Source organism: Oncorhynchus clarkii, chromosome 33, assembly GCF_045791955.1.
Source record: "Oncorhynchus clarkii lewisi isolate Uvic-CL-2024 chromosome 33, UVic_Ocla_1.0, whole genome shotgun sequence".
Classification (NCBI taxonomy): domain Eukaryota; kingdom Metazoa; phylum Chordata; class Actinopteri; order Salmoniformes; family Salmonidae; genus Oncorhynchus; species Oncorhynchus clarkii.
In genome coordinates this window covers 29,976,772-29,998,892 of record NC_092179.1, presented here as the reverse complement: position 1 = coordinate 29,998,892, position 22,121 = coordinate 29,976,772, and the positions used below count along the sequence as shown (strand labels likewise).

Here is a 22,121-nt window from a genome sequence, read left to right as displayed (position 1 = left end):
AGCTAACCCTTCCCCTAACCCTTTTAGCTAACCCTTCCCCTAACCCTTCCAGCTAACCCTTTTAGCTAACCCTTCCCCTAACCCTTTTAGCTAACCTTTCCCCTAACCCGTTTAGCTAATCCTTCCCCTAACCTGTTTAGCTAACCCTTCCCCTAACCCTTTTAGCTAACCTTTCCGCCAACCCGTTTAGCTAATCCTTCCCCTAACCCGTTTAGCTAACCCTTCCCCTAACCCTTTTAGCTAACCTTTCCGCCAACCCGTTTAGCTAACCCTTCCCCTAACCCTTTTAGCTAACCTTTCCCCTAACCCGTTTAGCTAATCCTTCCCCTAACCTGTTTAGCTAACCCTTCCCCTAACCCTTTTTGCTAACCTTTCCCCTAACCCGTTTAGCTAATCCTTCCCCTAACCCGTTTAGCTAACCCTTCCCCTAACCCGTTTAGCTAACCCTTCCCCTAACCCTTCCCCTAACCCGTTTAGCTAACCCTTCCCCTAACCCGTTTAGCTAACCCTTCCCCTAACCCTTCCCCTAACCCGTTTAGCTAACCCTTCCCCTAACCCGTTTAGCTAACCCTTCCCCTAACCCTTCCCCTAATCCTTCCCCTAACCCTTCCCCTAACCTTTTTAGCTAATCCTTCCCCTAACCCGTTTAGCTAACCCTTTTAGCTAACCCTTCCCCTAACCCTTCCCCTAACCCTTTTAGCTAACCCTTCCCCTAACCCTTCCCCTAATCCTTTTAGCTAACCCTTCCCCTAACCCTTCCCCTAACCCTTTTAGCTAACCCTTCCCCTAACCCTTCCCCTAACCCTTTTAGCTAACCCTTCCCCTAATCCTTCCCCTAACCCTTTTAGCTAACCCTTCCCCTAACCCTTCCCCTAACCCTTTTAGCTAACCCTTCCCCTAACCCTTCCCCTAACCCTTTTAGCTAACCCTTCCCCTAATCCTTCCCCTAACCCTTTTAGCTAACCCTTCCCCTAACCCTTCCCCTAACCCTTTTAGCTAACCCTTCCCCTAACCCTTTTAGCTAATCCTTCCCCTAACCTGTTTAGCTAACCCTTTTAGCTAACCCTTCTCCTAACCCTTCCCCTAACCCTTCCCCTAACCCTTTTAGCTAACCCTTCCCCTAACCCTTTTAGATAATCCTTCCCCTAACCCGTTTAGCTAACCCTTTTAGCTAACCCTTCCCCTAACCTTAACCCCTAGAGCTAGTTAGCGTTATCCATTTAGCTGTTAGCAACAACAAATTGTAATTTGTGACATATGATACGTTTAACAAATTCGAAACATATCGTGTGAATTGTTATTCATGACATATCATACAAAATGGATAATGGACATCCACAAATAAAGATACAATACATATCATAGTAAATGGAGTGTTTTGGATTATATACGCACAAAACAATACGAAATGCTCTGAGACCATGTTGAGAAAACCAGGCACAGAATCATGCTATGGGGATGTTTTTCAGCGGCATGGACTGGGAGACTGGCAAGGACAGAGGGAACAATGAATGGATCCAAATGACCCCAAGCATACAGCTAAAGCAATACTGGAATGACTAAAGAACAAGAATGTGAAAGTCCTTGAGTGGCCCAGCCAAAGCCCAGACTTGAACCCATTGAAAATCTGTGGATTGAAGGATTTGAAGATTGCTGTTTTTCACCTCTCCCCATCTTATTTAACAGAGCGTGAGAAAAGGAAGAATGAGAGAAAAAACAAATCCAGATGTGCAAAGATGATACAAACAAACCCAAGACAAAGCAAATCTGTAATCGCTGCCAAAGGTGCTTCTACAAGTATAGACTCAGGGGTGTGAATACTTATGCAAATTTGATTTCTGTATTTAATTTTCAATACATTTGCTAAACATTTTTCTATGGATTGATATGTAGCCTACATTGGGCCTTTATGATATCCTTTACAAATCAAACTACATTGTATTGGTCACTTACACATATTTATCAGATGTATGTGAGTGAGTAGTGAAATGCTTGTGTTGCAGCTCCAACAGTGCAGTAATATCTCCTTTCTGTAATGTTTCCTTTCTTTCTGTCACCAAATGTTTTCATAATATTAAAGTTACCAGGTTGTTAGGGGCATACTGGCCAAACATTTTGTTCTTATATTTATATGATAATAGAGATGTGTGGACAGGTGTATTCATATTTAGAAGCAATGTGGAAAGCAGTATCGTTGTTGTTTTGGAAGAATCTGTTGAGTTCATACTGACACAAACCAAAAAGGAAAATCCCTACACACACACACACCACACAGACAGACAGACAGACACACGCACACACACTAATGAAACTCAGCTGTAAATCAACATCTGTCTTGACTTAATGTGTGTTTTCCTGGATAACAATACTCTGATTCATAGCAGTTCACTGGAAATGGTTAAAATCTATTTAGTCTCCACAGAACGTTGTGACTTTATATGGGTGAATCAGAGAGGACTTTGAGAGTGAAGAGCAGGACACAGAGGCTTTAGTTCTGAACTATACATCCTTTAAAAATTAAACACTGAGATTCCCAAAGGCAGGTCATCTCCAAATCAAGCTTTAACATAGAGTAGATTTGTGTCACTATGGCAGTATGATTTCTGCCACTAGTGGCTGTGTGTGTAGCTGGTCGACGGGCCCCAGTGTCAGCGCCCCTTGTAGACTGAGTCTCTGCTCTGCACTCAGCGCCGGAGTCTCGTAGTGGACACGCAGCCATGGCTGCCCTGGGGTCAGAGGGGAAAGGTTGAGTCAGATCAGGGTGACACCGACCCTACACCCTTTACACGCTAACACACACACACACACAGGGTTAGAGAGTTCTCACCTTTCTCCACCTTCTGTCCCAAAGACACCAGAAGCTCCGCCCCCACGCTGTGATTGACAGGGTCTCCGGCCTTCGAACGTCCCGCCCCCAACCTGTGCAGCACCTGAGCAATGACCATGCCGTCTATGTCCAGCACTGTCCCTGCAGACACCAAAAGACAAAGTCATGCAGTGTGTACGTGTGTGTGTGTGTGTGTGTGTGTGTGTGTGTGTGTGTGTGTGTGTGTGTGTGTGTGTGTGTGTGTGTGTGTGTGTGTGTGTGTGTGTGTGTGTGTGTGTGTGTGTGTGTGTACGCATTTGCATTTGTTAATCTGTGCCTGTGTGTGTTACCGTGGCCCTGTGTCTCCAGTTCTGTCTGGTAGTGTGCCCGTCTCAGGATGCTGTAGTAGTCTGCGTTGGTTGAACAGAGTGATGCAGCGATCTGATTGGCTACTCCCTGACCAATCATCATGTTCTGGAACTTTTCCAGGGCTGCACCATTCTGCAGGGTTGTAGAGATCACCTTTTTACCCTCATCCAGGCTCCCTGCACGGCCAATCATCCACAACAGCAGCCCACCTACACACACACACACACACACACACACACACACACACACACACACACACACACACACACACACACACACACACACACACACACACACACACACACACACACACACACACACACACAGAATATTGACTTGAATTTGAAGGTAATATACGTCCACAGCTTCTGTGTCTAGACTGTAGCTAAGCCCGAGCAGCACTGACATTCTAACTAGGTCTTGGTCTGCTTGGTTTTGGTCCAAAGGAACCAATTCACTGAGTGTGTGTGTTTGTGTGTGTGTGTGTTGTGTGTGTGTGTGTATTCCTCACCCAGACTTGTGACCAGCTCCAGTATGTCGTCTGGGCCCCTCCCCTTTAGACACTCCAGGGACTCCATCACTTCCAGAGTGTTCCCCACACAGCGACCAATAGGACAGTTCATACGACTAAGCACCGCCCCCGTACGGATCCCCAAACTGTTCCCAACTGTCACCTGCAGGAGAGAATGGGGTCAAGGTAAGGGTCAGGGGTCTGCTTTGTGTTATGTCCTTTCTATTCCAGACTTGACAACCAGTTGAGTTCCTAACTAAATCAACAACCTTATTTGATCAATCAAGTACAAGGCAGGAGTGAAAACATGGCCCTCCAGACATTCAAACAAGAATGGGGTAAAGGTCAGGTGTCAGTGTTAGGGTTACCATGGACTGGGCCAGTGACTTGGCACTGCCCAGGTCTTTGTAGAGAGCTGCATTCCCAAACTTCACATCCAGAACCAAGGCACTCAGAGACTCAGCACCCTTCTTAGAGATGATAGAGCCTGGAGAGAACACACACACTATTCACATGTTCATTTCTCTACTTTGAAAGGTAGTCCAGTTTGCTGTTGTTGTTGTTGGCAGACCTGTGATGAGTGGGAGGCTGTCGACTGTAGACGTAACGTCTCTCAGAGCGTACATGACCTTGTCAGCAGGCACCAGGTTATCTGTCTGTCCTACAATGCAACAGCCAACCTCCTCCAGGATTCGATGCAGCTGAGGATGGTGCCACAATAACACATGTTAATAACTTGTAAATGAGAGAGAGAGAGAGAGAGAGAGAGAGAGAGAGAGAGAGAGAGGAGAGGGAGAGAGAGAGAGAGAGAGAGAGAGAGAGGGAGCGAGAGAGAGAGAGAGAGAGAGAGAGAGAGGGAGAGAGAGAGAGAGAGTACCTGTTGTACTGACTGATAGACGTTAAAGCCAGGGATGGACTCCAGTTTGTCGAGCGTGCCGCCTGTGTGTGCCAGACCTCTGCCACTTATCATGGGTACCTATGGACACAGCTTCTGATAGTCAGACACACACACACACACACACACACACACACACACACACACACACACACACACACACACACACACACACACACACAGACACACACACGCACACACACACACACACACACAGGTGGATCCAGGCAGGTACCTTGCAGCCGCAGGCAGCCAGAGCAGGAGCCAGCACCAGGCTGATCTTGTCCCCCACTCCACCTGTCGAGTGTTTATCCACCATTAGCCCCTCCCACTCTGCCGGCCATGACATCACTTCCCCTGACATCATCATCTCCTTCGTCAGTGCGAGAGTCTCCTCTGCTACCATTCCCTTCAGCCAGATTGCCATCAGCATGGCTCCTATACACACACACACACACACAAGCAAACACACACACACACACACACACATGCAGACACACACGCACTCACACACACACGCACGCACGCACACGCGCACACACACATACACACATCAGATCAGAATTTCAACTGTAGAGTAGAGTGCAGGTTTTGGCCTGAGCTTGACTATTTATACTCAGTCTAAAGTGTGTGGGGGTCTTCTTCTCTGCAGACCTATAATAACTTGCCTTATCTGGCATCCCACCCACTGTGACTCTGTGACCTACCTGCACGTCGCTGGATGGTGTGTGTGTGTGTGTGTGTGTGTGTGTGTGTGTGTGTGTGTCTGTGTGTGTGTGTGTGTGTGTGTGTGTGTGTGTGTCTGTGTGTGTGTGTGTGTGTGTGTGTGTGTGTGTGTGTGTGTGTGTGTGTGTGTGTGTGTGTGTGTGTGTGTACCAATCTGGCTCTCTTGGATGGTCTTGTCCTTGACACCCTGTACGAAGTCTCGGATCTCCCCAGCACTCAGCTGTTCACCATTCCGTTTCTTACGGATGTGTTCGGGGAAAGTGGCTTTGCTCTGCTCGTGGTGCGCCATCCCTGCAGCTCACTGACACACAATGGACTGAAACACAGCTGACTGACACACAATGGACTGACACACAGCGGACTGACACACAGCGGACTGACACACAGCTGACTGACACACAGCGGACTGACACACAGCTGACTGACACACAGCTGCATGTGACAAGTAGGAGAGGAAAATACACAAGGGATTGTTTTAAATCACTAAACTATTGTGTGTGTATGTCTCAACAGAATCGGTGGAATGAATGCACCCCTGATCAGCGTAAATACAGTTCACTCTCATAACTGCCACGTTGCGTTCCTTCTCTCCCTTTGCTTGTGGACTTCAATGTACAACACATGTGACCAGGCAAAAACACATTTCCAAGCCAAACCTCTACAAACAACCTACATCTTTGTTACCATATTATCTAAAATAATGGCATACATCGTCAGCATAGTTAATAGAACTAACTCGTTAGTAAACCTGCTACAATCATGTAGTATCATGTCAGTGTAACAGTCAGTTAATAGTAACACAAGTGGGCCCCAGTGGCAATAAATGAGTAATACCAAAATCTTACCTTGACTTAGAAGAGTTCTAGTGTTGTCTTGGAAAGTATGTTTGAGCAGGGCGTTTCTGTTGGCTGAACTAGTCAGCTGAACTTGCCAGAAAAATGAAACTGAAAAAATATATATAATGATAATAACAATAATAATCTCTCTCTCTTGCTCTATTTCTCTCTTGCTTCTACTTCATTTTGGAAGGAATTCATTTGTTCAAAACTGTTCAACTATTGTCTTTCTCTCTCTTTGAGTCAACAACCCATATCATGGGTTTCTCCCCTTTCCTGTCGGGTTGTGATTGGTCCATTTGCTGCCATCTAGTGGACATGTTGCACTATTGCCCTCATCTATGTCTGGACCGTTATTGTCCACGTTTGCAATGTTCTAATGTACTATGGAAAAAGATGTCTCTCCTATTCTTGGCACTTTGCCCAGTCATATTTAAGGTAAGAACTACCTTTCTAGGCATTCTGATGCTTCTAGCTTTGAGTTAAATTTGTTGATAGCATATCTACAGTTTTTCACTTTTTAATGTGTATAGTATTGCTTACTGGGTGTTGTCCAATGAATGCTGTAACCACTCCCTCTTCAAATCAGGGCTGATTGGAAAAATATGTTCAAAAGAGAACATTGTATTATCATTTCTTTGTACTCTCTGAGGAAGGCCATGCGGCCGAAATGCATCTGAGTTTTTAAACTTTGTTTCCATTGAACATGCCATACAAATAAAGACATTGTAATTAATTGTATGAAGAGTACCTTGGTCCTCCTTTCTTTTTGATGACCAATTTACCCCTTTTACCAAAGAGCATCTTCTGTCTACCAAGTCTACTATTGTGTACCTCAGCAGCGCTTCCATTCCTCCTCTTCTTTTCTGTGTCTATTAAGGTTTTTATTAAGAGTTTCCTACCTGTACCGGAACGCTGCTCCTGAACACTGTCATGTCTTCCAACCTTGAGAACACACACCGGTCAAATACCCCTCTCTGTCTGTCTGTATGGAAGGACTAGTGACCAATGGGTGTGAGTGGTGGAGTGGGTCAGTTAGTCATTAACTACGACAGTAGTCACAACCCATCACGAATCAGAAGGGGAAACAGTCATTTTGACGTAAAAACATCCGACCCTACCATTTCGCATCATCCCAATACCCTCACCACATTCCTTTACCCTCACCCCTCCCCTTACCCTCACCCCATCCCCTAACCCTCACCCCCTCCCTCCCTTTACCCTTACCCCATCCTCTTACCCTCAACCCCTCCCTATACCCTCACCCTCACCCCCTCCCCTTACCCTCACCCCCTCCCCTTACCCTCACTCCATCCCCTAACCCTCACCCCCTCCCCTTACCCTCACCCCATCCCCTTACCCTCAACCCCTCCCTTTACCCTCACCCCCTCACATCAAACCTATAATCCAGTATATTAACTCTATCCATTATCATTAATCTTTACCTGTCTTCCTCTACCTGAACCCTCCCTGAACCCTCCCTGACCCTGGTCTGTACCTGTCTTCCTCTACCTGAACCCTCCCTGATCCTTACATCTGACCCTGGTCTGTACCTGTCTTCCTCTACCTGAACCCTCCCTGACCCTGGTCTGTACCTGTCTTCACCTACCTGAACACTCCCTGACCCTGGTCTGTACCTGTCTCCCTCTGAAAGCACTGAACTGAGCTTTTAGAATTTGAGCAATTCCAGTGGCGGCTGGTGGGAGGAGCTACAGGAGGACGGGCTCATTGTAATGGCTGGAATGGAATTGATGGAATGGTATCAAACATATGGAAACCACGTTTGACTCTGTTCCAATTATTCCATTCCAGTCATTACAATGAGCCTATCCTCCTATATCTCCTCCCACCAGCCTCCACTGAGCAATTCAATGTTAGCGCCCAAAGTGTCTTCAGTCATACAGAAACACTGGTCCTGGTTAGCGGTGGTAGTCGGCCTGGTGTTGGTCATCAGAGTAGGCTTGTCTTGGTTCAGGAAGGCAATGATTTGTACGGGGTAGGCGAGGTTTGTATGTGCATAGGCCTGGTTTTGTTCAGGGTAGTCAGGGTCAGGGTCATTGTCATGCTGAAAGACCCAGCCATGTTTCATCTTCAATGCCCTTGCTGATGGAAGGAGGTTTTCACTCAAAATCTCATGATACATGGCCCCATTCATTCTTTCCTTTACACGGATCAGTCGTCCTGGTCCCTTTGCAGAAAAACAGCCCCAAAGCATGATGTTTCCATCCCCATGCTTCACAGTAGGTAGGGTGTTCTTTGGATGCAACTCAGCATTCTTTGTCCTCCAAACACGACGAGTTGAGTTTTTACCAAAAAGTTATATTTTGGTTTCATCTGACCATATGACATTCTCCCAATCTTCTTCTGGATCATCCAAATGCTCTCTAGCAAACTTCAGACGGACCTGGACATGTACTGGCTTAAGCAGGGGGACACGTCTGGCACTGCAGGATTTGAGTCCCTGGCGGCGTAGTGTGTTACTGATGGTAGGCTTTGTTACTTTGGTCCCAGCTCTCTGCAGGTCATTCACTAGGTCCCCCCCGTGTGGTTCTGGGATTTTTGCTCACCGTTCTTGTGATCATTTTGACCCCACAGGGTGAGATCTTGCGTGGAGCCCCAAATCAAGGGAGATTATCAGTGGTCTTGTATGTCTTCCATTTCCTAATAATTGCTCCCACAGTTGATTTCTTCAAACCAAGCTGCTTACCTATTGCAGATTCAGTCTTCCCAGCCTGGTGCAGGTCTACAATTTTGTTTCTGGTGTCCTTTGCCAGCTCTTTGGTCTTGGCCATAGTGGAGTTTGGAGTGTGACTGTTTGAGGTTGTGGACAGGTGTCTTTTATACTGATAACAAGTTCAAACAGGTGCCATTAATACAGGTAACGAGTGGAGGACAGAGGAGCCTCTTAAAGAAGAAGTTACAAGTCTGTGAGAGCCAGAAATCTTGCTTGTTTGTAGGTGGCCAAATACTTATTTTCCACCATCATTTGCAAATAAATTCATTAAAAATCCTACAATGTCATTTTCTGCATTTTTTTTCTCATTTTGTCTGTCATAGTTGAAGTGTACATATGATGAAAATTACAGGCCTCTCTCATCTTTTTAAGTGGGAGAACTTGCACAATTGGTGGCTGACTAAATACTGTTTTGCATCACTGTAGATACTCAGCCAATATAACTGGAGGACATGTTTAACATCAACAACAACAACAAACTGGAAAACCTGTCGATCAAGACAAATGTGAACAGCTGAATAATGTGTGTGTGTCTGTGTTCATGTGGCAGTGTGTGTGTGTGTGTGTGTCTGTGTGTTACCAGAATGTTTAGCAGGACATTCTAACCAAGTGAGAGAGACTTTGTAATTTCTTCAAACGATCATCTTTATTTAAGAAGAATTGCAATAATGAAGCTGGTCGACCTCACACTCTTGAGTGTAAGGCAGAGAGCTTAACGGTACAGAAAAAACAGAGGTCCTATATAGCAGACCTAAAAATGCTTAGTCATGGCTGGTTCCACCCCTCCCATGCAGATTCGGGGCATCATAAGCTACCTTGGGTTCATGTTGTGGTTATGTTCACCGGGTGTTGTTTCCCTGTACCCTGGCTTAGTTTCTCAGAGGCGTAGATGATTAGAAACAAATACAGGTTTGTTCTATTTCTCAGGCTCTCTCTATCTCGGCTCACACCATGTCCTTGACTATACCCACAGACCAGCTGCAGGGAGCTAGAGGGGAACCATCCCTTTACAGAAGCACAGCATTTGTAGTTATGAAAATCTCGTACTATTGTTAAGCATATAATTCAACAATCAATATTCAACATAGCAGGTAAATACGTAATATTTCCCTTACAGTTTTCACACATCAAAGTTCCTGTAGATTGTTAAAACAGGATCTCACATACTGCAGTTGCACCCAAACGGCTCTTATCTGTATGCCCAGACCCATGACTAAGTCACACAAGACAAGCCTATACTAAAATATAACAATGGATAATTATCCAAGTAAAAACAGCATAGTATGTTCAATTAAACAACATGGTAGTTAATTCAATAATTTCCTCTATAATGGTTAAGTTTCTTAAGGCAAAAACAATAGTAGGGTGATTAGTCGGGGTGGATGTGGATGTATAACACGAACTTCTAGCAACCCCAAGGTTGAGTGTTTGAATCTCATCACGGAAAACGTTAGCATTTTAGCTAATTAGCAACATTGAAACAAATGTTTAGCTACGTTGGAACTACTTATCAAGTTCGCTAACCCTTCCCCTAACCTTAACCCCTAGAGCTAGTTAGCGTTAGACACCTAGCTGTTAGCAACAACAAATTGTAATTCGTGACATGCCATACATTTAACAAATTCGAAACATATTGTATTATGAATTGTAATTCATAACATATCAAACAAAATGGATAATGGACATCCACAAAAGAAGATACCATACCACAGTAAATGGAGTGTTTTGGTTTATATACGCACAAAATAATACGATATGCTCTGAGACCATGTTGAGAAAACCAGGCACAGCTCATCACCCGTCTAACACCATCCCTACAGTGAAGCATGTTGGCAGCATCATGCTATGGGGATACTTTTCAGCGGCATGGACTGGGAGACTGGCAAGGACAGAGAAACAATGAATGGATCCAAATACAGGCAAATCCTTGATGATGACCTGCTTCAGAGTGCAAACAACTTTAGACTGAGGCAAAGACTTACGTTCCAACAGAACAATGACCCCAAACATACAGCCAAAGCAATACTGGAATGACTTCAGAACAAGAATGTGAAAGTCCTTGAGTGGCCCAGCCAAAGCCCAGACTTGAACCCATTGAAAATCTGTGGATTGAAGGACTTGAAGATTGCTGTTTTTCGCTGCTCCCCATCTAATTTAACAGAGCTTGAGAACAGAACAGAGCGTGACAAAAGGAAGAATGAGAGAAAAAAAAATCCAGATGTGTAAAGCTGGTACAAACAAACCCAAAACAAAGCAAATCTGTAATCGCTGCCAAAGGTGCTTCTACAAGTATAGACTCAGGGGTGTAAATACTTATGCAAATTTGATTTCTGTATTTAATTTTCAATACATTTGCAAAACATTTTTCTATGAATTGAGATGTAGCCTACATTGAGCCTTTATGATATCCTTTACAAATCAAACTACATTTTATTGGTCACGTACACATATTTATCAGATGTATGTGAGTGAGTAGTGAAATGCTTGTGTTCCAGCTCCAACAGTGCAGTAATATCTCCTTTCTTTCTGTAATGTTTCCTTTCTTTCTGTCACCAAATGTTTGCATAATATTAAAGTTACCAGGTTGTTAGGGCCATACTGGCCAAACATTTTGTTCTTATATTTATATGATAATAGAGATGTGTGGACAGGTGTTTTCATATTTAGAAGCATTGTGGAAAGCAGTATCGTTGTGGTTTTGGAAGAATCTGTTGAGTTCATGCTGAGACAAACCAAAAAGCAAAATCCCTACACACACACACACGAATGAAACTGTCAGTGAAACTGATATAACACAGTCAGCTGTCGATCAGCATTTGTCTTGGCTTACTGTGTGTGTTTCTGGATAACAGTCAGGAAGTCACGCCTGACATACTTCCGACCACAACTCTATCTTCCTGATTCCTGCTTACAAGCAAAAATTAAAGCAGGAAGCACCAGTGACTCGGTCTATAAAAAAGTGGTCAGATGAATCAGATGCTAAACTACAAGACTCTTTTGCTATCACAGACTGTAATATGTTCTGGGATTCTTCCGATGGCATTGAGGAGTACACCACATCAGTCACTGGCTTTATCAATAAGTGAATCGAGGACGTCATCCCCACAGTGACTGTACGTTCATACCACAACCAGAAGCCTAGGATCATAGGCAACATTCGCACTAAGCTAAAGGGTAGAGCTGCCGCTTTCAAGGTGCGGGACTCTAACCCGGAAGCTTATAAGAAATCCTGCTATGCCCTGCGACGAACCATCAAACAGGCAAAGCGTCGATACAGAGCTAAGATTGAATCATACTACACCGGCTCCGACGCTCGTCTTATGTGGCAGGGCTTGCAAACTATTACAGACTACAAAGGGAAGCACGGCCGCGAGCTGCCCTGTGACACGAGCCTACCAGACGAGCTAAATCACTTCTATGCTCGCTTCGAGGCAAGCAACACTGAGGCATGCATGAGAGCATCAGCTGTTCCCGACGACTGTGTGATCACACTCTCCGAGGCCGACGTGAGTAAGTCCTTTAAACACGTTAGCATTCACAAGGTTGCGGGGCCATACGGATTACCAGGACGTGTGCTCCTGGCATGTGCTGACCAACTGGCAGGGGTCTTCACTGACATTTTCAAAAAGTCCCTGATTGAGACTGTAATACAAACATGTTTCAAGCAGACCACCATGTTTCCTGTGCCCAAGAACACAAAGGCAACCTGTCTAAATGAACACAGACCCATAGCACTCACGTCCGTAGCCATGAAGTGCTTTGAAAGGCTGGTAATGGCTCACATCAACACTATTATCCCAGAAACCCTAGACGCACTCCAATTTGCATACCGCCCAAACAGATCCACAGATGATACAATCTCTATTGCACTCCATACAGCCCTTTCCCACCTGAACAAAAGGAACACCTATGTGAGAATGCTATTCATTGACTGCAGTTCAGCGTTCAACACCATAGTACCCTCAAAGCTCATCACTAAGTTAAGGATCCAGGTACTAAACACCTCTCTCTGCAAGTGGATCCTGGACTTCCTGACAGGCCACCCCCAGGTGATGAGGGTAGATAGCAACACATCTGCCACGCTGATCCTCAGCCCTGGAGCCCCCCAGGGGTGCGTGCTCAGTCCCCTCCTGTACTCCCTGTTCACCCACGACTGCATGCCCAGGCACAACTCCAACACCATCATCTGGCCGGGTGGTGCCAGAATAACAACCTATACCTCAAAGTAACCAAGACTAAGGAGATGATTGTGGACTACAGGAAAAAGAGGACCGAGCATGCCCCCATTTTCATCGACGGGGCTGTAGTGGAGCAGGTTGAGAGCTTCAATTTCCTTGGTGTCCACATCAACAACAAACTAGAACGGTCCAAACACACCAAGACAATCGTGAAGAGGGCACGACAAAGCCTATTCCCCCTCAGGAAACTAAAAACATTTGGCATGGGTCCTGAGATCCTCAAAAGGTTCTACAGCTGCAACATCGAGAGCATCCTGACCAGGCGGTGTCAGAGGATAGCCCTAAAAATTGTCAAAGACCCAGCCACACCAGTCATACGCTACTGCTACTCTCTGTTCATCATATATGCATCGTCACTTTAACCATATCTAAATGTACAAACAACCTCAATCAGCCCGATTAACCGGTGTCTGTATATAGCCTCTCTACTGTATATAGCCTCGCTACTGTATACAGCTTCTCTACTGTATATAGCCTCTCTACTGTATATAGCCTCACTACTGTATATAGCCTCTCTACTGTATAGAGCCTCTCTACTGTATAAAGCCTCGCTACTGTATATAGCCTCTCTACTGTATATAGCCTCTCTACTGTATAGAGCCTCGCTACTGTATAAAGCCTCAATACTGTATATAGCCTCACTACTGTTATTTTTCTGTGTCTTTTTACTGTTGTTTTTCATTCTTTACCTACCTATTGTTCACCTAATACCTTTTTTGCACTATTGGTTAGAGCCTGTAAGTAAGCATTTCACTGTAAGGTCTACTACACCTGTTGTATTCAGCATTTCACTGTAAGGTCTACTACACCTGTTGTATTCAGCATTTCACTGTAAGGTGACACCTGTTGTATTCAGCATTTCACTGTGAGGTCTACTACACCTGTTGTATTCAGCAGTTCACTGTAAGGTCTACTACACCTGTTGTATTCAGCATTTCACTGTAAGGTCTACTACACCTGTTGTATTCAGCATTTCACTGTAAGCTCTACTACACCTGTTGTATTCAGCATTTCACTGTAAGGTCTACTACACCTGTTGTATTCAGCATTTCACTGTAAGGTCTACTACACCTGTTGTATTCAGCATTTCACTGTAAGGTCTACTACACCTGTTGTATTCAGCATTTCACTGTAAGGTCTACTACACCTGTTGTATTCAGCAGTTCACTGTGAGGTCTACTACACCTGTTGTATTCAGCATTTCACTGTGAGGTCTACTACACCTGCTGTATTCAGCATTTCACTGTGAGGTCTACTACACCTGTTGTATTCAGCATTTCACTGTAAGGTCTACTACACCTGTTGTATTCAGCATTTCACTGTAAGGTCTACTACACCTGGTGTATTCAGCATTTCACTGTAAGGTCTACCTACACCTGTTGTATTCAGCATTTCACTGTGAGGTCTACTACACCTGTTGTATTCAGCATTTCACTGTAAGGTCTACTACACCTGGTGTATTCAGCATTTCACTGTAAGGTCTACCTACACCTGTTGTATTCTGCATTTCACTGTGAGGTCTACTACACCTGTTGTATTCAGCATTTCACTGTGAGGTCTACTACACCTGTTGTATTCAACATTTCACTGTAAGGTCTACCTACACCTGTTGTATTCAGCATTTCACTGTGAGGTCTACTACACCTGTTGTATTCAGCATTTCACTGTGAGGTCTACTACACCTGTTGTATTCAGCATTTCACTGTAAGGTCTACTACACCTGTTGTATTCAGCATTTCACTGTGAGGTCTACTACACCTGTTGTATTCAACATTTCACTGTGAGGTCTACCTACACCTGTTGTATTCAACATTTCACTGTGAGGTCTACTACACCTGTTGTATTCAGCATTTCACTGTGAGGTCTACTACACCTGTTGTATTCAACATTTCACTGTGAGGTTACTACACCTGTTGTATTCAGCATTTCACTGTGAGGTCTACTACACCTGTTGTATTCAGCATTTCACTGTGAGGTCTACTACACCTGTTGTATTCAGCATTTCACTGTGAGGTCTACTACACCTGTTGTATTCAACATTTCACTGTGAGGTTACTACACCTGTTGTATTCAGCATTTCACTGTGAGGTCTACTACACCTGTTGTATTCAACATTTCACTGTGAGGTTACTACACCTGTTGTATTCAGCATTTCACTGTAAGGTCTACTACACCTGTTGTATTCAGCGTTTCACTGTAAGGTCTACTACACCTGTTGTATTCAACATTTCACTGTAAGGTCTACTACACCTGTTGTATTCAACATTTCACTGTAAGGTCTAATACACCTGGTGTATTCAGCATTTCACTGTAAGGTCTACTACACCTGTTGTATTCAGCATTTCACTGTAAGGTCTACTACACCTGTTGTATTCAGCATTTCACTGTAAGGTCTACTACACCTGGTGTATTCAGCGTTTCACTGTAAGGTCTACTACACCTGTTGTATTCAGCATTTCACTGTAAGGTCTACTACACCTGTTGTATTCAACATTTCACTGTGAGGTCTAATACACCTGTTGTATTCAACATTTCACTGTGAGGTCTACTACACCTGTTGTATTCAGCAGTTCACTGTGAGGTCTACTACACCTGTTGTATTCAGCATTTCACTGTGAGGTCTACTACACTTGTTGTATTCAGCATTTCACTGTAAGGTCTACTACACTTGTTGTATTCAGCATTTCACTGTAAGGTCTACTACACCTGCTGTATTCAGCATTTCACTGTGAGGTCTACTACACCTGTTGTATTCAGCATTTCACTGTGAGGTCTACTACACTTGTTGTATTCAGCATTTCACTGTAAGGTCTACTACACCTGCTGTATTCAGCATTTCACTGTGAGGTCTACTACACCTGTTGTATTCAGCATTTCACTGTGAGGTCTACTACACTTGTTGTATTCAGCATTTCACTGTGAGGTCTACTACACTTGTTGTATTCAGCATTTCACTGTAAGGTCTACTACACCTGCTGTATTCAGCATTTCACTGTGAGGTCTACTACACCTGTTGTATTCAGCATTTCACTGTGAGGTCTACTACACCTGCTGTATTCAGCATTTCACTGTGAGGTCTACTACACCTGTTGTATTCAGCAGTTCACTGTAAGGTCTACTACACCTGTTGTATTCAGCATTTCACTGTAAGGTCTACTACACCTGTTGTATTCAGCATTTCACTGTAAGGTCTACTACACTTGTTGTATTCAGCATTTCACTGTAAGGTCTACTACACCTGTTGTATTCAGCATTTCACTGTAAGGTCTACTACACCTGTTGTATTCAGCATTTCACTGTAAGGTCTACTACACCTGTTGTATTCAGCATTTCACTGTAAGGTCTACTACACCTGGTGTATTCAGCATTTCACTGTAAGGTCTACTACACCTGTTGTATTCAGCATTTCACTGTAAGGTCTACTACACCTGTTGTATTCAGCAGTTCACTGTATTCAACTGTTGTATTCCACGTGACAAATAAACTTTGATTTGATTTGAGTAGCCTAACGGTTCCCCCAAGTTGGGCAAGCTAGCGCCTTTGACTGTCTGCCCAGATGATGTATGATCATACTGGTCACACACACACACACACAAAATACGAACATTTTGCCCAGAAACAGGCTCCAGACAGAACAATAGTTTAATCATTGGTGTGCAGGATAAAACCTTTACTCTGTCTCCAGTTAACTTAAGAGGAACCAGTCAGTTCCTGTCAAGTATTGGCTGAGCTCCCAGACATCCTGGGGTCATTCTACACACCCAGAACAGTTACAACATGTCTCTATTAATGTGCACACACTTTTATATCTTATATTGATTTCTTTAACCATCCCAAGCCCAATGCCGAGGCTTAAAGAAGGATTTTTTAGTACACAAACATTAGTAAGGTTTAACAGAAATTGCCTTTACACAGTTCCTGGAAACGGTAAACATCTATTCAGTCTCCACAGAATCTTATGACTTTATATGGGTGAATCAGAGAGGACTTTGAGAGTGAAGAGCAGAAGACAGAGGCTTTAGTTCTGAACTATACATCCTTTAAAAATTAAACACTGAGATTCCCAAAGGCAGGTCATCTCCAAATCAAGCTTTAACATAGAGTAGATTTGTGTCACTATGGCAGTATGATTTCTGCCACTAGTGGCTGTGTGTGTAGCTGGTCGACGGGCCCCAGTGTCAGCGCCCCTTGTAGACTGAGTCTCTGCTCTGCACTCAACGCCGGAGTCTCGTAGTGGACACGCAGCCATGGCTGCCCTGGGGTCAGAGGGCAAAGGTTGAGTCAGATCAGGGTGACACCGACCCTACACCCTTCACACGGTAAACACACACACACACACAGGGTTAGAGAGTTCTCACCTTTCTCCACCTTCTGTCCCAAAGCCACCAGAAGCTCCGCCCCCACGCTGTGATTGACAGGGTCTCCGGCCTTCGAACGTCCCGCCCCCAACCTGTGCAGCACCTGAGCAATGACCATGCCGTCTATGTCCAGCACTGTCCCTGCAGACACCAAAAGACAAAGTCATGCAGTGTATGCGTGTGTGTGTGTGTGTGTGTGTGTGTGTGTGTGTGTGTGTGTGTGTGTATGTTTGTATGTGTGTGTGTGTGTGTTTGTATGTGTGTGTGTGTGTGTGTGTGTGTGTGTGTGTGTGTGTGTGTGTGTGTTTGTATGTGTGTGTGTGTGTGTGTGTGTGTGTGTGTGTGTGTGTGTGTGTGTGTGTGTGTGTGTGTGTGTGTGTGTGTGTGTGTGTGCGTGTGCGCATTTGCATTTGTTAATCTGTGCCTGTGTGTGTTACCGTGGCCCTGTGTCTCCAGTTCTGTCTGGTAGTGTGCCCGTCTCAGGATGCTGTAGTAGTCTGCGTTGGTTGAACAGAGTGATGCAGCGATCTGATTGGCTACTCCCTGACCAATCATCATGTTCTGGAACTTTTCCAGGGCTGCACCATTCTGCAGGGTTGTAGAGATCACCTTTTTACCCTCATCCAGGCTCCCTGCACGGCCAATCATCCACAACAGCAGCCCACCTACACACACACACACACACACACACACACACACACACACACACACACAGAATATTGACTTGAATTTGAAGGTAATGAACGTCCACAGCTTCTGTGTCTAGACTGTAGCTAAGCCCGAGCAGAACTGACATTCTAACTAGGTCTTGGTCTGCTTGGTTTTGGTCCAAAGGAACCAATTCACTGAGTGTGTGTGTTTGTGTGTGTGTATTGTGTGTGTGTGTGTATTCCTCACCCAGACTTGTGACCAGCTCCAGTATGTCGTCTGGGCCCCTCCCCTTTAGACACTCCAGGGACTCCATCACTTCCAGAGTGTTCCCCACACAGCGACCAATAGGACAGTTCATCCGACTAAGCACCGCCCCCGTACGGATCCCCAAACTGTTCCCAACTGTCACCTGCAGGAGAGAATGGGGTCAAGGTAAGGGTCAGGGGTCATGGTAAGGGTCAGGGGTCTGCTTTGTGTCATGTCCTTTCTATTCCAGACTTGACAACCAGTTGAGTTCCTAACTAAATCAACAACCTTATTTGATCAATCAAGTACAAGGCAGGAGTGAAAACATGGCCCTCCAGACATTAAAACAAGAATGGGGTAAAGGTCAGGTGTCAGTGTTAGGGTTACCATGGACTGGGCCAGTGACTTGGCACTGTCCAGGTCTTTGTAGAGAGCTGCATTCCCAAACTTCACATCCAGAACCAAGGCACTCAGAGACTCAGCACCCTTCTTAGAGATGATAGAGCCTGGAGAGAACACACACACACTATTCACATGTTCATTTCTCTACTTTGAAAGGTTGTCCAGTTTGCTGTTGTTGTTGTTGGCAGACCTGTGATGAGTGGGAGGCTGTCGACTGTAGACGTAACGTCTCTCAGAGCGTACATGACCTTGTCAGCAGGCACCAGGTTATCTGTCTGTCCTACAATGCAACAGCCAACCTCCTCCAGGATTCGATGCAGCTGAGGATGGTGCCACAATAACACATGTTAATAACTTGTAAATGAGAGAGAGAGAGAGAGAGATGGAGATGGAGAGGGAGAGAGAGAGAGAGAGAGAGAGAGGGAGGGGGGGAGGGAGAGGGAGGGAGAGAGGAAGAGAGAGAGGGAGAGGGAGAGGGAGAGAGAGAGAGAGAGAGTACCTGTTGTACTGACTGATAGACGTTAAAGCCAGGGATGGACTCCAGTTTGTCGAGCGTGCCGCCTGTGTGTGCCAGACCTCTGCCACTTATCATGGGTACCTATGGACACAGCTTCTGATAGTCAGACCCACACACACACACACACACACACACACACACACACACACACACAGGTGGATCCAGGCAGGTACCTTGCAGCCGCAGGCAGCCAGAGCAGGAGCCAGCACCAGGCTGATCTTGTCCCCCACTCCACCTGTCGAGTGTTTATCCACCATTAGCCCCTCCCACTCTGCCGGCCATGACATCACTTCCCCTGACATCATCATCTCCTTCGTCAGTGCGAGAGTCTCCTCTGCTACCATTCCCTGCAGCCAGATTGCCATCAGCATGGCTCCTATACACACACACACACACACACACACACAAGCAAACACACACACACACATGCAGACACGCACGCACTCACACACACACACGCAAGCACGCACACACACATACACACATCAGATCAGACTTTCAACTGTAGAGTAGAGTGCAGGTTTTGGCCTGAGCTTGATTATTGATACTTATCTGGCATCCCACCCACTGTGACTCTGTGACCTACCTGCATGTCGCTGGATGGTGTGTGTGTGTGTGTGTGTGTGTGTGTGTGTGTGTGTGTGTGTGTGTGTGTGTGTGTGTGTGTGTGTGTGTGTGTGTGTGTGTGTGTGTGTGTGTGTGTGTGTGTGTGTACCAATCTGGCTCTCTTGGATGGTCTTGTCCTTGACACCCTGTACGAAGTCTCGGATCTCCCCAGCGCTCAGCTGTTCACCGTTCCGTTTCTTGCGGATGTGTTCGGGGAAAGTAGCTGTACTCTGCTCGTGGTGCGCCATCCCTGCAGCTCACTGACACACAGCGGACTGACACACAGCTGACTGACACACAGCGGACTGAAACACAGCTGACTGACACACAGCGGATTGACACACAGCTGACTGAAACACAGCGGACTGAAACCCAGCGGACTGACACACAGCGGACTGAAACACAGCTGACTGACACACAGCGGACTGACACACAGTGGACAGACACACAGCGGACTGACCCACAGCTGACTGACACACAGCTGACTGACACACAGTGGACTGACACACAGCGGATTGACCCACAGCGGACTGACCCACAGCGGACTGACCCACAGCGGCACGTGACAAGTAGGAAAGGAAAATACACGAGGGATTGTTTTAAATCACTAAACTATTGTGTGTGTGTGTGTGTGTGTGTGTGTGTATGTTTCAACAGAATCGGCGGAATGAATACACCCCTGATCAGCGTAAATACAGTTCACTCTCATAACTGCCACGTTGCGTTCCTTCTCTACTTTGCTTGTGGACTTCAATGTACAACACATGTGACCAGGCAAAAAAACATTTCCAAGCCAAACCTCTACAAACAACCTACATCTTTGTTACCATATTATCTAAAATAACGGCATACATCGTCAGCATAGTTAATAGAACTAACTCGTTAGTAAACCTGCTACAATCATGTAGTAAAGTCAGTGTAACAGTCAGTTAATAGTTACACAAGTGGGCCCCAGTGGCAATAAATGAGTAATACCAAAATCTTACCTTGACTTAGAAGAGTTCTAGTGTTGTCTTGGAAAGTCTGTTTGAGCAGGGCGTTTCTGTTGGCTTATCTAGTCAGCTGAACTTGCCAGAAAAATGAAACTGAAAAAAAAATATATAATAATAATAACAATAATAATCTCTCTCTCTTGCTCTATTTCTCTCTTGCTTCTACTTCATTTTGGAAGGAATTAATTTGTTCAAAACTGTTCAACTACTGTCTTTCTCTCTCTGAGTCAACAACCCATATCATGGATTTCTTCCCTTTCCTGTCGGGTTGTGATTGGTCCATTTTCTGCCATCTAGTGGACATGTTGCACTATTGCCCTCAGCTATGTCTGGACCGTTATTGTCCACGTTTGCACTGTTCTAATGTATTATGGAAAAAGATGGCTCTCCTATTCTTGGCACTTTGCCCAGTCATATTTAAGGTTAGAACTACCTTTCTAGGCATTCTGATGCTTCTAGCTTTGCGTTAAATTTGTTGATAGCATATCTACAGTATTTCACTTTTTAATGTGTATTGTATTGCTTACTGGGTGTTGTCCAATGAATGCTGTAACCACTCCCTCTTCAAATCAGGGCTGATTGGAAAAATTTGTTGAAAAGAGAACATTGTATTATCATTTCTTTGTACTCTCTGAGGAAGGCCATGCAGCCGAAGTTTTTAAACTTTGTTTCCATTGAACATGCCATACAAATAAAGACATTGTAATTAATTGTATGAAGAGTACCTTGGTCCTCCTTTCTTTTTGATGACCAATTTACCCCTTTTACCAAAGAGCATCTTCTGTCTACCAAGTCTACTATTGTGTACCTCAGCAGTGCTTCCGTTCCTCCTCTTCTTTTCTGTGTCTATTAAGGTTTTCAAAACTTCAGAGTTTCCTACCTGTACCGGAACGCTGCTCCTGAACACTGTCATGTCTTCCAACCTTGAGAACACACACCGGTCAAATACCCCTCTCTGTCTGTCTGTATGGAAGGACTAGTGACCAATGGGTGTGAGTGGTGGAGTGGGTCAGTTAGTCATTAACTACGACAGTAGTCACAACCCATCACGAATCAGAAGGGGAAACAGTCATTTTGACGTAAAAACATCTGACCCTACCATTTCGCATCATCCCAATACCCTCACCCTCACCACATTCCTTTACCCTCACCCCTCCCCTTACCCTCACCCCATCCCCTAACCCTCACCCCCTCCCTCCCTCCCTTTACCCTCACCCCTCCCCTTACCCTCACC

At 45.1% G+C, this 22,121-nt stretch overlaps 2 protein-coding genes across 9 annotated transcripts; both read right to left on the bottom strand.

Annotated features, from left to right (window-relative positions):
• Positions 1–2,043: 2,043 nt before the first annotated feature.
• On the bottom strand, positions 2,044–6,431 carry LOC139392584 (thymidine phosphorylase-like). Of its 2 annotated transcripts, none has more exons than XM_071140656.1 (10): positions 6,153–6,431; positions 5,458–5,739; positions 4,817–5,019; positions 4,564–4,662; positions 4,258–4,387; positions 4,055–4,173; positions 3,687–3,849; positions 3,157–3,384; positions 2,828–2,968; positions 2,044–2,726 (listed from the first exon to the last, which is right to left on the bottom strand). In XM_071140656.1, the coding sequence occupies exons 2-10, from the start codon at positions 5,594–5,596 to the stop codon at positions 2,587–2,589; spliced, it is 1,362 nt and encodes a 453-aa protein (XP_070996757.1). In that variant the 5' UTR covers positions 5,597–5,739; positions 6,153–6,431; the 3' UTR covers positions 2,044–2,586. The 2 variants fall into 2 exon arrangements, with proteins under 2 accessions (XP_070996757.1, XP_070996758.1); XM_071140657.1 differs by having other exon boundaries at positions 5,458–5,795; positions 6,142–6,403.
• A 3,072-nt stretch (positions 6,432–9,503) lies between these two features.
• On the bottom strand, positions 9,504–21,826 carry LOC139392585 (thymidine phosphorylase-like). Of its 7 annotated transcripts, none has more exons than XM_071140660.1 (12): positions 21,768–21,826; positions 21,415–21,462; positions 20,882–20,980; positions 20,005–20,440; positions 19,463–19,665; positions 19,272–19,370; positions 18,963–19,092; positions 18,758–18,876; positions 18,371–18,533; positions 17,911–18,138; positions 17,474–17,614; positions 16,718–17,371 (listed from the first exon to the last, which is right to left on the bottom strand). In XM_071140660.1, the coding sequence occupies exons 4-12, from the start codon at positions 20,141–20,143 to the stop codon at positions 17,232–17,234; spliced, it is 1,362 nt and encodes a 453-aa protein (XP_070996761.1). In that variant the 5' UTR covers positions 20,144–20,440; positions 20,882–20,980; positions 21,415–21,462; positions 21,768–21,826; the 3' UTR covers positions 16,718–17,231. The 7 variants fall into 7 exon arrangements, 5 of the variants coding, with proteins under 5 accessions (XP_070996763.1, XP_070996761.1, XP_070996760.1 ...); XM_071140659.1 differs by having other exon boundaries at positions 21,613–21,805; XM_071140662.1 differs by lacking the exons at positions 21,415–21,462; positions 21,768–21,826 and adding an exon at positions 9,504–9,560 and having other exon boundaries at positions 17,283–17,371; positions 20,005–20,361; positions 20,882–21,149.
• Positions 21,827–22,121: the final 295 nt, after the last annotated feature.